The 15,435-nt window shown below is 32.2% G+C and overlaps 1 protein-coding gene across 1 annotated transcript in view; it reads left to right on the top strand.

Annotated features, from left to right (window-relative positions):
- Window positions 1-15,435, top strand: part of LOC107439983 (acetoacetyl-CoA synthetase) — a 42,689-nt gene that overhangs the window by 16,185 nt on the left and 11,069 nt on the right. The window contains exons 7-14 of the mRNA XM_043043530.2: window positions 712-763; window positions 2,064-2,145; window positions 3,086-3,239; window positions 5,612-5,689; window positions 8,742-8,931; window positions 11,059-11,181; window positions 12,373-12,486; window positions 14,980-15,105. Coding sequence (XP_042899464.2) covers window positions 712-763; window positions 2,064-2,145; window positions 3,086-3,239; window positions 5,612-5,689; window positions 8,742-8,931; window positions 11,059-11,181; window positions 12,373-12,486; window positions 14,980-15,105 — 919 coding nt within the window. The remainder of the gene's footprint in view (window positions 1-711; window positions 764-2,063; window positions 2,146-3,085; window positions 3,240-5,611; window positions 5,690-8,741; window positions 8,932-11,058; window positions 11,182-12,372; window positions 12,487-14,979; window positions 15,106-15,435) is intronic.

The raw sequence follows: 15,435 nt of genomic DNA, 5'->3' as shown, positions 1-15,435 counted from the left end.
TTTTGTGTATAATGACAAAATAACTATATAGCTATTTTTATATATATATATAGTTATTTTTATAGAGTTTTATTTTATAAAAATATTAATAATTTTAGTATTTTATTAAATTTTTGCTCAAACTTTAAACATTTTTGTTTGACCATAATATATTGTAACTTATTTGATTATGAAATTTAAATCTATTAATTTTTCTACAAAAATCTATTAATTTTTCATACATGAATATAGTATGTACTATTTATTTTAAANTATGAAAAACATAGTTCACTGAACTGTCTTTTGCCTAACTGGCTCAATGTTAAAATTTGTATAATAAGTGCCCATTCTTCGTCACACTGCACAAAAATAAAAGTTGCTCCGAAGAAGTAAGTATTAAAAATGTCGTTTGCGCGAAGCTTAATTTAAAATTTGTGAAATCTTATCTCTTTTACATGTGAGCGAATGAATGATGCATGCTGAAAAGCAATTTATGTTTTTAGTCAATGTCAATTTTTATTTTAAGACTTGTCAAAATGTGCAGAAAAATAAAAGAAGCTAATTTTAAAATAAAATGATCCCACTGCCATAGAATATCACTGATGCATAGACACTATCTGACCTTAAGTGACCAGAAACTCAGTGGCGCTGATTCGAAAAGTCCTGATGCCTTTCTTATTTGCATCAGTGACAGCGTGTACGCGCTTGATACTTCCCACCTATTTCTGATAGGAGATCATAGGAATTGACTTTTTAGCGTCCACAGCTGAAGTGAATGCTGGATGTGAGAATTTTATTTTACAACCGTCGTTGAGCAGTTTTCCGGTTTATGACTACTAATGTTCAACACCGTAGCCTTGTAATTTTGAACCCAATCCAGAACACAAGGGATCAAGTATTGGGAGAAATTTGCCTTCGTGGAGGACTTTTTGATGGAACTAACCCGTATTTGCGTTACATGGAGAGGAAAACTTACAAAAACCTCCCACGGTTAACCTGACGGCAAGAGGACTCTAACCCATGATCAGTTTACCACTTAAAATATTTTAGGTCAGCACTGTGCGAGCGGGGCGTGGAATCGTATCGGCGAGCCACCGGTTTGATTCTAACCCGATTCACCTCATTGGAAAGCGAACACTCTATCCCCTAAGCTACGACGGCTCTGGTAGTGAGGATGGACCATTTGGTCGGTTACATTAGTGGTCTCTAATCCTCGGGAGTGCAGGCCGGTACCCGTCCATGAATCAAATAATACTGTGTGGCCCAAGGAGCATTAAATTACGTATTTCCCTGTTATTTATTGTGGTGTATTTCTCTCGAATTTCTACGATTTTCTTTGGAAAAAAGTATAACCGGGAGCTTAGATATGCTACCTAAACTCGAATTTTATTTTGAAGGCATATTCAAATACAATGAAATTAAAATAATTAAATCAAAACAATCTCAATATAAACAATCAAGTCCTTCCCCCAATCCTTCGGTGACCCGCGGTAAAATTATCAAATGTTGTTCAGTCCCCAAAGCGATAAAAGGGTTGGGGAGCATGGGAGGGGGGAGATTTTGTTCTAGTATATTCTTCTGGCTACTTCGTCCCAAAAGTCCCCTAAGGGATTTAGATTGGGGTTGTGAAAATGGCCAATCCAGTTTTTGAACATCCATTTCGTCAAACATTGGCTGCTCAAGTTTTGATGTATAAATGGAGCAGTTATCCAGCTGGAAGAGATATGAGCCATTCTTTTGCCAAAGAGTTGGGAGAGTAATATCATCCAGAATGTATACTTATATCTCAGAGTTCATGTTTCTAATCACGGGAACTAAAGGACCCAGACCAAAATATGAAAATGACCCTTTCACCATGATGCTTTAGATGTGTGTTGGCATACTTTTGGCTAGATAATGAATCTGTTGCTGCCTTCCTAATTGAAGAACTTCTCCAACACAATGATAACATAGAACAATGGCATTAAATTTTTTAGCATAATGAAATAAAAATTCATTTGACTGAAATTGTTTGAAATTTGCAATCATGTCAAAGATAGCATTTTGAGAAAATTGATATTTCTCTACATTTTATTCCATTTTAGGGTTACCGTCATTAGAAAAAGTTATCATCGTACCCTCTAGAATATCGTCCAAGTTGATTGACACACAAAAAATACGAAACAGGTGATGAATTATAAATTTTGTTACTTTTTGAATACGTTGTATATAAAAACTTGAAGTAGTATTATTAAGTAAAAGAAGGAAAAAAAATCTTTGAAGTATAAAATCTAGCACAATCAGAAAAGACAACCTTTTTAAAAGCTGTTGTTTAGAATTTCTATTTTTTTTAATTTTTCTTTAATAATATATTCGAAATTCTAACGATATAACTTTTCAATATGATTGGTTTATTTGTATTTGATACAAAAATAGTGCATCTTATATTTATAACGGAATATTTCAAGCATTTATTAGAAGTTCAAAAGATCAAAAATTAAAATTTTTATTTTGCTTACTCATTACCGAGAGTTTAATCAGTAAATAATTCAAATAAACTGATAACACTTTAACTGAAACTGATATATAAACTGATATGATTGCATATAAACTGATTACATTCTGTTTTATGATTTCGATATCACATTTATCTGATTGGTGTATTCAAAAAATGACCGACAATTTAAAAAAAAATTTTGGAAAAAATTAAAATAGAAAAACCAGCAGAATTTTGTTTCGGAAGTTAGATGGTTTCTTCACCAAATTTCAAACTCAGTCACAAATTTCGCCAACGGATGGCGTTGAAATCGAATAACCACCATTTGCAATTACAGTTGTTGTTTAAGGACAAAATTAACTGATTCTCAAACAAATATTTCAATTAAATTGGTCTGGCATACCGTAGAAAACATTGTTTTATGATTTCTCTTGCCAGGAGCACCATCTGTTGATGAACTTTATTACTATTTTTAAAATTTAGTGAGAATAAATAATAAGATTTCCTATACAAAAGGCAATAAATCGTACATTCACTCCTTTTGTTTTCATTATTTGAATTATGGATGCTTTTAAAGAGTTCAGTATATAAGAAGTAAGCTGATGTTGCATTATGTTTCTTTTTTTTTAGTTGTCTTTTAGATGACTTTTTGGAGAAAGGGAAAGAGGTTGATGGCACAGTTCCGCCTATCATATTCGAGCAAGTGTCACTATCACACCCTATTTTCATCAATTTCACTTCCGGAACGACTGGCTTGCCTAAACCTTTGATACACGGAAGTGGTGTAAGTGCTGTGTCTCTGATTTATTACCTACAAATAATTGTCTAATTAAACTTTTCCACTATATACTCCAAACCATAGATATGATTAAACACTTATCAAGGTTCGACTAGCCATTGCCAAGCCTAAGACTAAACAATTTATCTATATTTAGTTTGGTTACTTATCAAAACTTTTATCAAGATTTAAACATACGCGAATAGAGCTGAGCTTTATAGTGATAGATTATAAATCATCGACAATTCTTAAACTTCGAGTTTATTTTCACAATATATCATGATATTGTCGATAAATCTTAAATGTAAGATTCTCATCTAATAAAATATGAATCGAATGTAAGATATGATAATGTCGTGAGTGTTTTCAACAACGATAATTATCTAATACGATAATATAACGACCCATTTTCAAAAACGATATTATTTTAACGATAGTCATTGAATAGTATTATATCACAAATAATTCTGAAAACGATAAGTATCAAACATGATAATATCGTATTATCGATAACAGTAATTATCGAATACGATGTTAGAGAAAAAAATTGGATAAATTTACTTTGAGTAACAAAAATATTGACCATAGTAATAATAATCTAAGTCATTAAATCAGAAAAATATCGCATATATTTTTGATCCATTGCGTGATAATGTCCTATATGTAGTCTGTATACGCCAGCTCTTTTAGACGCCTTCCACGATCTAACGCACGATTTCTAGTTTTCTTCTCTATACTATATTCAACCGTATACTGTATTCAAGTATGTTAATTTAGAATGAGATGGTTACTAACTACACATTCATATTTATAATTTTTGTTTCATTTTTTCTTCTTATGAAACTATCACTCTCATCTTGAATTTGTATCCGTTAGCCTACCATGATCTAACTCACGATTTCTAGTTTTCTTCTGTATACTATATTCAACCATATACTGTATTCAAGTATGTTCATTTAGAATGAGATGGTTGCTAACTACACATTCATATTTATAATTTTTGTTTAATTTTTTTTCTCATAAAACTATCACCCTCATCTTGAATTTGTATCCGTTAAAATTTCAATGAAAGATTTTAATTTGTAACCTTTTCCATGATTTTTTAAGGGATGCCTTTCGTCCTTTTTTATTTTACATTAAAGGGATATGTTTTTGAAGCTATAGTATAATAAATTAATTTCTTTATTCATATAGATATTTTTTTGTAGAAATGAATGGTTTTTTGATGATGTATAGAGGAAAAGGCGATATCTTGGAGATGTCTTTTTATTAATTACATTTTTAAAGCTCAAAAATTATGGGGAGAAATCGGACAAAACCGGTTACTTAAGGGTACTTTTTTTCCTAAGAAATTTCATAAATAAAATTGCTTACATTTTTATTTGTATCATAAAATATTTTCTAAAATTAGAAAATATTCAATGAAAGAAAAAAAACTATACTTCTAGAACAAGTTAACTGTTTTTTGGAAGTATGCAAAAACATCTGCTATGTATAGAAATAATAGAAGAAACTTTCTTTCCAACTAAAATACTAATTTATGGCAACAAATTAATAATATTACCCTAATGCACTGAGAAATTTAAAATCAGGCAATTTAAAATCAACACAGGAAATTTAATACATGAAATTTAAAACCAAGAAACATAAAGGATGTATTTATCATGTTTGTAAATTAAGTTAGTTGATCAGATTTAGGATTAGCAATTATAAATCAACCTTTGATCATGTTTCAATGAAAATAAAAGGCTTCATGTTCCCATCGTTTACACTTGAGGCATTGTATTTAATTTATTTATTTGTTTTTTTATAACCGTCATTAAACAGCGGACCCAATTTTTGGATTTTCGACTACTTATGTTCAACTCCATTGACTTGTAATTTTGAACCCAATCCAGAAGACAAGGGAATTCCTGGATCAAGTATTAAGAGAAATATACCTTCGTGGAGAACTTTTGATGGAACTAACCCGCATTTGCTTTACATGGAAAGGAAGACCACGAGAACCTCCCATTGTTAGCCTTACGGCAAGGGGACTCTAACCCATGATCCGTCTACCACTGAGGATATTTCACGTCAGCACTGTGATTGGTGCAAGCCGGATGCGGAATTCGTATTGCGTTGGTGTCTACAAGCAAATAGCTTACTCTTTTTTTTTCATTCCTAAATTGCAAGATGCCTCTCTGATACTATTACCAGGCAAATTCTTGTAAATCGCAGCAATAGTTTTGTCAATCTCTCCCGTATACTAATTATAAATACAAACTTTATTTTTTAAAGCTGAAAAAACTAATTGCATATTATTTCTCTGGTTTTTAACAAACTATAAGACAAGTTTTCAATTTTTTAACAAAAATTATTTGTTAAATTATTTCTAGATCCTTCTATCCGTCGTTAAAGATTATTTCATTCAATGTGATTCAGGACCGGGCAGTGTTTGGCTTGGCACATCACCGGTAAGTGATTGATATTTTATTCCTTGGATAACAATGAACACAGAGCGGGTAAATACAACTAATACTTCAAACGTTAAGATCTAGAGAAAGAAAAATGGATACCGTTGTAATAGAACGGTAAGCATGAAAACAATCCTTACTCCTATTCAATGTGAAGAGAGACTTTGATCTGATCAAATCTTTCATTACGTCGTCTATGACGTATTACTGTTTCTTTATGCCGAAATTTTTGGTATTAAACGAATTCAAAATTATTTTCAGTAAAAGTTTAAGAGTCTATTACTGATTTTCGTTGTAACAAATTTTGCAGAAATGATTAATAGGCTATAAATAAAGACATAATGGACTGACTTTGACGGAACAAGCATCGGGAGGGCTCAAAATTTTCTTTATATTGAATATTGGTAAGAATTGTTTTTATTCAAGCAGAAACCATATCAGTTTTTTCAAGTTATGAATATTAAGTTCAAATAACTATTCACCATTTATCATTGTTGTTTATAAATTAAATAGTTACTTAGCATCTAACTTCAACTGTCGCTATTTTCCTATTTTAGATTCCTCTCAATTTATGAAGTAAACTATCATTCATTTAATTCTCAATGTCCCGTTTTCTTTTTAAAAAAGTAAAGCAACAAATTTGAATAACTGCTTAACAATCATTAGAGCGTCAATTATTAATAAGAGTAATTATTATAGAGTATTTTTATAGTGTAGTAATTAAAATTACTAACTACTCGTGTACCAATTTAAAACGGTTTTTATCTCTCTTATATTAAATTTTTAATGACTTAGGTACACAGGTGCCCACTGGGTAGCGTTAAATGTGCAACAATTCCGGTATCTTTCGAGGTGAAGAACGAATGTTCAGTACCTGCTATTAAAAACAAAAATAATAAGTTTTCATATTTTCAAAAATTTCAACACAAAGGGTCAGGCATCATCGAATCTATCTATCTCGGTGTCTTGGGATATTCAGTCACTTTTAGATGCACGTAAAAAAAAAAAAATTTACATTTTTTCCGCACATGCGCTGTATAAAGCAACTACTTCAATTACTCTTATTTGGCGCAGTTTTTATTATTATTATTTTAATTTTAAAGCAATAATTTTATTATCAGTTTAAAATTGATTCAAACGCTTTGTTTAGTTTTTTTTTAATATTTAATCTATAGCAAAAGTGGCACTTGACCTAGTATATATTTCGGACATTTACCAAAGGTCTAGTCATACTAAGTCTGGTTAAGTGCCATTGCCCGGTACACATTTGCCCGGTATATCCTACACTGATGTTTTTTTAAGNCACTGCCCGGTATATATTTGCCCGACACCCCAAACACTGATGTTTCTTCTAATCTATCGTCAGTAAGTATTGAAATATCGAATTTATGTAATTATATCCCTGAATAAATTAATATCAAATTGGGTGTAATAAATATTTCGGACATTCACCAAAGCGACTAATTTGATTGTCAACATTCACCGGGGAAAGTCAACAACCACCGATTTCAGTCATTCACATGCACATCATTTACATAATAACCTCACCAGGACGATTATTTCATACTTTGCCTAAATAGCATCCGGCATTTCAAAAAATAAAAATAATTGGTTTTGTTGGCGATGATCTCGTAAGGCGATAAAGAATCATGCATAGTATAAAGGTAAGGAAGATATTAACCTCGAAGGAAAAGTGCATGAATAACCTAAGGAACCATGTATCTCTTTCTTCCATCTGTTTAATTGTTTTTTTCCTCATCGACTCTAGCGCAAAATTCAAAAATGAAGATCTCGAGACAGATAAATAATTTTCTTCACAACAATGAATAAATAGCCATTGCCTAAACCAAAAAGTAAGAATTATAAAAAATTCACGAAATAAAACCCTTAAAACTGCAGTAAGTTTCTAAAAAAGAAAATCCTGGCATTAAAATCATAATTAAAAATGGCTCCTTCAGCGCGTCAACTTTCCTTCTATAGTTACATATCCGTGGGTCCACATTGTATTTTTTACTATAAATTTAACTGTTAATGAATCGCAAATTAATTTTCGTATGGTATTTTTTAATCCTTTCGCCGTAAATGAGACGCTGGTGTCCAATTTATATATTTTTTGACTCTCTAATTTCTAGCAAAAATATATTTTGGTACTTTTTCATTATAAAAGACAGTAACAGTTACTTAAAAAATCTTTGTATTATGTAATATATTTGTACTAAATTATAATATAAATTATATTTGTACTAAATTATAAAATCCAAAAAGAACAGTTTGAAAAACGGAATTTCATTCATATTCAAAAATTTATCAATAATTGAGTTTGCAAATAAAAGAAAAAAAAATTCAGAAGTGAATAACTGTTTTTTTTATCTAAATAACTACAATAAGTGCAATAACTAAATAAGTGCAAAATTGAAAAATTATTGTTAGGAAGATTTTATCTTTAACGCAGAAAAAGACACCAATGTTTCATCCTGTATTTCATAACTATAATTTTTTTTTTAATGGCCGGCACTTGGAACTATTGTCCATTGGCCACGGAAAGTGCCAGAACTGCTAACTCTCTTTTCGTTACCCAGTGGGCACCTGTGGCGAAACCATGGCGGTGGAGCAGCGTCCCCCACGTCACACTACCGCAACCCGTTTATAGGGAGGGTCACATTCACACATGCACACACAAAGGAGAAAGGACATAGAACACAGATAGAGAGAAAGAAGCATCCATGCCTTGCCCAGGATTCGAACCCAGAATGCAAGGACATTCTGATGCAAGGACATTCTGGTGCAATGACAGTTCCCTGCCCCCTACACAGGCCAGTCGGCACTATAAATTGTTAAAATGCTAAAATATAACATTGTTCGCTTATTTTTTTAAGTTATTTGTCCGTTCTAAGGCCTAGATAATTCTTCACGGCATTATGGTACGCATCGATAAAATTAGAACTTTTCTTTAAATGAAAGGTACTTAATAGTAGCCTTGGCAAAAGAGCTTCGGAAAACCATGTTATGTCCTGAGATCTTCGATGCTAGTAATTCCACACTGTAATTCCAGGTGGGATGGGTCACGTGGAACATCTTCGTTTCATTGGCAACGTTCGGAAGTACTGTACTGATCTACGATGGCTTTCCCTTCTTTCTGAGTCCCACTACCTTATGGGATATGGTGGATGAATACAGAATCACCCATATCTTTATCGCCACAAGTATCATTGAAGAGCTGATCAAAAGGAACCACATGCCTAGTAAGTAAACTATGAAGACACTTCTTTACGGTTGTTTTTCAATGGCGCTTTTTTGTTCATAATATACTATTCTCTGCAACCGTTTGTTTTTTAAGAATTATTCGCGGTTGTTTGGCTAAGTTCAGCCAATATTTAACCTGAGCTTCTCCATACTTATACTGAAAATGGCTCAAAAAGTCAATATGTAGAAAAGCTACCGTTCGTCGAAAATGAAAAACGTTTGTGGTCTAACTAAAGACCTAACTCCAATGATGCATTATCTAGGTTCATAAAAATTTTAAAAACTGAGAATTATTCCTTAATTTTGATACTTCCTTAAAATGCAACAGATGGCGATTCAATCATCATTTTGTGAAAATGGACAGAAATCGTCTTCCCCTTCAATTCAAATCTTGGATCTTATTTGTTGTATTTTTTTTTTTTTTTCATAACCGTCGTTGAACAGCCAACCCTATCTCTTGGGTTTAGGACTACTAATGTTCAACTCCATAGCCTTGTTATTTTGAACCCAATCCAGAAGACAAGGGAACTCCTGGATCAAGTACTAGGAGAAATTTTCCTTCGTGGAGGACTTTTTGATGGAACAAACCCGCATTTGCGTTACATGGAGAGGAAAACCAGGAAAAACCACCCACGGTTAAACTGACTGTTAGAGGACTCTAACCCATGATCCGTCTACCACTGAGGATATTTTACGTCAGCACTGTGGTCGGTGCAAGCCGGATGCGGAATTCGTATCGATCAGTCATCGCTGGGATTGGAACCCGGTTCACCTCATTGGAAGGAGAGCGCTCTATCCCCTCAGCCTTCACGGCTCTGGGTTACTGTATTTGTAATTTATTTACGTCACACTAGATCTACACAATAGGCTATTGGCGACTGATTGGCAAAAGTTTGGAACATCCCTGAGAGTGATCCGAAGACATGTTACCACAATTTTGATCCTCTGCAGAGGAGATGGCACCCCTGTTTCGGTAGCCCGTCAACCTGAGAGCGAAATTGAGCGTTTTACGGTTTAGCAGTTTAGCGAGGACCAATACCGCACACTCTCGGTCCCATCGCAGGCTCATGAAAGTGGTCTCCCACCCGCAAACTGACCGCAGCCAATCATTTTTGACTTCAGTGATCTGTTGGTAACCGTGTAAATCTTTGGTCACAGGAGAGTAAAGCGACAGGTTGAAAGATCTTCGGGAAAGAAAATATAGTGCCTGGAGTCCCTCCGCGCCGAAGAAGTTAAACTTCGCAACCTGCGACGTTAATTGTAGAAGAATCAGCAGTCGTAGAAGGATCACTAGTTCTATTCAACGACTCTTTTTCCTGCTCCGCTTGCTTCCGTGATCTGTAATAGCGGTAATATTGTGCATTTTTTCCTCCTGGACCTCTTGAATCAGTGGAAGTGCTTGTGGTTGCCTCATCGTCTCGCCATAGAAAATGTATTTGTATTAATAATGTATGTGAATGCGTCATAATGTAATTTCAAAAGAGAAAACCTAACAATCAATTGATATTCACAAGAGACGTACCTTGACATAACCTTAAATCCGTCGCATTGTCCGTGGGATTGTTTTCACTCATTTTTTACAATTGCTATCCACTAAATTTGAAAATAAAAAATACTACCCTATTAAATTATATGTATATCAAAACAAACTAAAAAAATATTTATAGAAAAACAATACTTTTATTATTTTTATGCTAGTGAGAACTAAAACAATATGGAAATAAATGAGGGAAAACTGGATTCTACCATGTGATTTCCCGGCCAATAAAAATGTAGCGTTAAACGTTTAACGCAACCTTGTTGGAAGTCGCATAAGAAGTATAACTTCAAAAATTCTTAACGATTTCATATGAACTAATATTAACAGTAATATTTTTTTTATTCTTACACAAATTAAGATTTCAATAATTTTTTGATGTTTTTCTTTTTGTTCCTAAATATTTTAGGAGGTTTAAACTTTTTTAATTAAAACAAAATGTTTTCCAACAGAATAAAGTATAATTTGTTATTGTGCGTTAAATAAGTGTTGTTGTCATGTTATCATTCGTTAAAACTAACCAAAATTAATTAATATAGATTTTGATCATAAAAAAATTGACGAAAGGATTTTTCGTATGCATTTTTAGGTGAAAGACATTCATTAAAATCCCTGAAAGCATTTTATCTCGGAGGAAGCATTGTGAAGCCATATACTTATGACTACATGTATGATAGATTTAAGGGAAAATTTCTCTTTTCGTCTGGATTTGGTAAGTAAAACCTCAGTGTTCAATATATTATGATTCCAATCAGCTTTAAATCTCACTAAACTTTAAAAACTAATCGAGAATGTGTGCACTTAAGTAAAGATAGTAACGTAATTTGGTTAATCGTACGTGGTTTTATCAATTTTCCCCAGAAAAACAGAAATGCGCCAACCCAACTTGGAATAACGAGGTTGAAAGTACAGTTCGAAGTTATACAGTGCATCCTGAATAACTTTTGATCCAATGATCTGATTTTCATGAAATAGGATACTGTATTAATGGTTCTAGGGGATGTCCTCAAATTTGAGAATTAATTTGTACAGACGATATTTTAAGTTTAGAAATCAGACACGAAAACTTACTTACTAAACACTTAACTTAATAAACATACTTTTTTTCCGACGAATTCGGAATCCTGACCCTTAAAATATAAGGAGTAATATGGGACGTAATAGTCTAGAAAATATAGTCCCAATAGTTTGGCCAGGGTCAGGAGAGCGGACCCTTCATGTTCATTTTACTTTATTTATGTATTTTTTCTCACTGTTAAGGTATATTGCCATATATGGAGAAATTTTTTCGGAGAATCGAAAAAAAATTTCATACAATTTTTAAAATTACCTTTCTAGAAATAATTGTATGCAAAACATAATATATTTTTTTCATTTTTTCTCGTTTTATTTAATAATTGTCAAAAATTTTGAATTGCAAATTTTTTTTATCATTTTCAAAGACTTAATATGGCAAAATACGAAAGTTGAACGAAATCTGTAGAATAGTTCCTAAAAAATAGGGTTTTTAAGAAGTCATATGTTTGAAATTCGTTTTCTCAGAAACTATTTAACCAATTTTGCTCGTATTTAATATTTTGCTTCATAAAACTAAATTCTTTTAAAATAATTAAAGTCTTTTTTACCTAACAATTTCAAATTTTTTAAACTACTATTAAATAAATGATAAAAAAAGCGTTATTTTAGCGTTAATTAAATGTAACTAAACATTGCATTGACATTTATTTTCTTCCTGAGGAATTATTTTCTGTTAATTCAACTAATTTACCGATTACAATAATACGCAATATCTGGATTCCATGCAATTTTGATTAATTTGTATAATTGGAATTCTACTTAATGTGTCTATTAATTCAACGTTAATGAAAGTTATTGATGAGAGCAATTGTTTTTATATTTTTAGGATCTACAGAAACTGTAGGATCGTGCTTTTTAAGTGATATGACCTTGCCTTTGCACCGTGGAGAAATAAGTGCTATAACATTAGGTTATAACTATGAATGCCTAAATGATGAAGGTTTGTAACTACAATTTCAAAAGAGAACATACAAGGTGTTACGAAACTAATTGTCAAAACTGTAAAGAAAGTAAAGCACGTTATTAGGATTAAGAATTACTTAATGATCCATAACTGAAAATACCATTTTGCGTTGCTGGGAAAGCTTCCCCGTGCTGTTCGTGTACATTTGAAACGATACTTTTACCTAAATTATCTTAATTTTTACCTTTCAAATGATCCCTAAAAATATATTTACATAAATCTAATGATTTAGAGACCGATTTGCTGAGTTCGCAAAATATTAGATTGCAACGATACAGCTATTTCTGGGCCTATTTGAATGCAATTTTCAATAATTATCAAATAATCTTAAACTTAATCCTAATAATCCTGATCCTTATTCCTAAATATTAATAATCCTTAGTTCTAACAATCCTTAATCCTAATAGCCTGAACAGTAAATTATCTTAATTTTTGCCTTCCGAATGATCACGAGAAACATACACTGGTGTGCAAAACTTAAGCAACAAGTGCGTTTTTTGTCATAACTCTACAAGAAATCATCCGATTGACATGAAATTTGAATATGATGTACATTATTTTGTACTTAAACGATGGTTAAAGAATAATGGTGCAGAAATGAATATAAAGCTTCAAGTAGGGTATGGAACAAAAAAAGGCTTTATTTGACATATAGTGGCGTTACACATGATTGCCTGAAAAAGCGTAAGTACAACTGACAGATGTTCCCTAGTATGGGATATGCCCTCCCCTTACTGTAATTGTTGCTTGGCATCGTCTCTCCATGCTGAGCACCAGATTATCCAGAGTTCTTGGTTTAAACGTCTCCATTCCTCGTTTAACGCATCTTTCAGCTGATGGGTGTTACCAGGAGGATACTCTCGCAAGACATCTCCCTAATGCATTCCACACATGCTCTATGGGATTTAGATCTGGAGAATAAGCTGGCCAATCCATTCGTGTGTTATCTTCACTTTCCAGTAGCTCTTGAACATTAGCAGTACGTTGTGGCCGGGCATTGTCATCCATAAAAATGAAGTCTGGTCCAATGGCCCCTCGGTACAGACGCACATGGGGTAGGATTATCTCATTGCAGTAGCGGTGTCCAGTTACGGAACCTCGGTCGAAGATCTGAAGCTCAGTCCGCCTGTTCAACATAATGCCATGAAGTGAAACTTTTAATGCGACTTCCAACAAGGTTGCGTTAAACGTTTAACGCTACCATCGGTGGCGTAACTAGATCAATTAAAAAATACAACAGTACGCCTTCGTTATTGTTGTATTTTTTAATTGATCTAGTTACGCCAGTGATGTTTTTCAGTTTTGATTTGTTCCTGAGTATGATTTTTTTTTCCATTTCCTCATTATGAAGTTTCACTTCTTCCGCGCGGATGGACTCCACGCACTGTTTTTTATTGATATCTATCAATTTAGCGACCGATTTGCTGAGTTTGCCATTTATTAAATTGCAACGATACAGCTATTTATGGGCCTATTTATATGTAATTTTCAATAATTATCAAATAATCTTAATCCTAATCCTGTTAATCCCGATTCTTAATCCCAATAATCCTTAATCCTAATAACCTTAATCCTTAGGATTATCTAAATTTTTGCTTTTCAAATGATCATTGGAAACATATTTTATTGATATCTAACGATTTAACGACCAATTTGCTGAGATCGACAAAAATTAGATTGCAACGAAACAGCTATTCCGGGTCCTATTTGAATGCAATTTTCAATAATTATTAAATGATCTTAATCCTAATAACTTTAATCCTAAATTATCTCAATTTTTGCCTTCCAAATGATCATTAGAAACATATTTTACTGATATCTAACGATTTAGCGACCGATTTGCCAAGTTTGCCATACATTAGATTGCAACGATGCAGCTTTTCTGAGCCAATTTTAATGCAATTTTCAATAATCATCAGAAAGTATAAAATTGGGTATAATATGAAAAAAAAACACAGCTACTTCCACTTTAAGAATTTCACTAAAAATAACATTAACCTCTTAGTTTAATTAATAAACAGAGTTTAAATATGTTTATCAATTACGTAAACTTTGATAAAACAACAAAATCAATTATTTCAAAAAGGACTAGACTAATACAATTCCAACCTAGCGAGCTCCGACTTATAACAACACAATTCGTTTAATGTTTATTTTTTGATTGAAATCATGCTTGCAGAAAATACCATTTACTGGTTAAATTTTGTAAGTATAACACGACTGGTGGTCAGCTGACAGTAAATTGTTCTTATAACTTCTAGACAGAGTTCCATAAAATATTTCTGCAGGATATCATTTACCTTTGTGTTAATTTGATTTAATTTATTATTTTTACGGAGCAGTTTAGTTTTAAACCTGATTTTATTAAAATTGCAACTTTTTTACTATAGGATTCTGGTGCGAGATATTATTATAATTATTTTATTTATTTATTTATTTATTTATTTAATTTTTTTTTTTTTTGTACAGGCAAACATGTTTTAGGTGAAATAGGAGAACTAGCTATAGTAAGCCCATTGCCCAACTTACCATTAGGATTAATTAACGACCAGGATGGTACAAAATATAGAGAAAAATATTTTCATAAATATCCAGGTACTTATATCCAGGTTTATTTCAGGTACATTTTCTTCTTTTTTTGTGTTGATTTATATGAAATTACCATAATTTCCGCTTAAGAGGAATTTTCCTCCGCCTTCTTGGACTTAAAATAAAATTTTTGATTTCAGTTTTTTAGATTTGTTTCCTTGATTTTCACAAATCTTTGATGAAAAAGTATTATTTGATAACATCTATTCATTCTATTAAGAGAAATAGAACGCTTAAACGGTTTAAAACTTATATAGAATTTTTCTAGACTTCAGTGGATAAAAATAGCAAGAGACAATTTTGAGATATAATAATAATTTTTAAAGTTAAAGAGGA

This window comes from Parasteatoda tepidariorum, chromosome 10 (genome assembly GCF_043381705.1).
Source record: "Parasteatoda tepidariorum isolate YZ-2023 chromosome 10, CAS_Ptep_4.0, whole genome shotgun sequence".
In the NCBI taxonomy this organism is placed as follows: Eukaryota; Metazoa; Arthropoda; class Arachnida; order Araneae; family Theridiidae; genus Parasteatoda; species Parasteatoda tepidariorum.
This window is presented reverse-complemented; position numbering and strand designations above follow the sequence as displayed.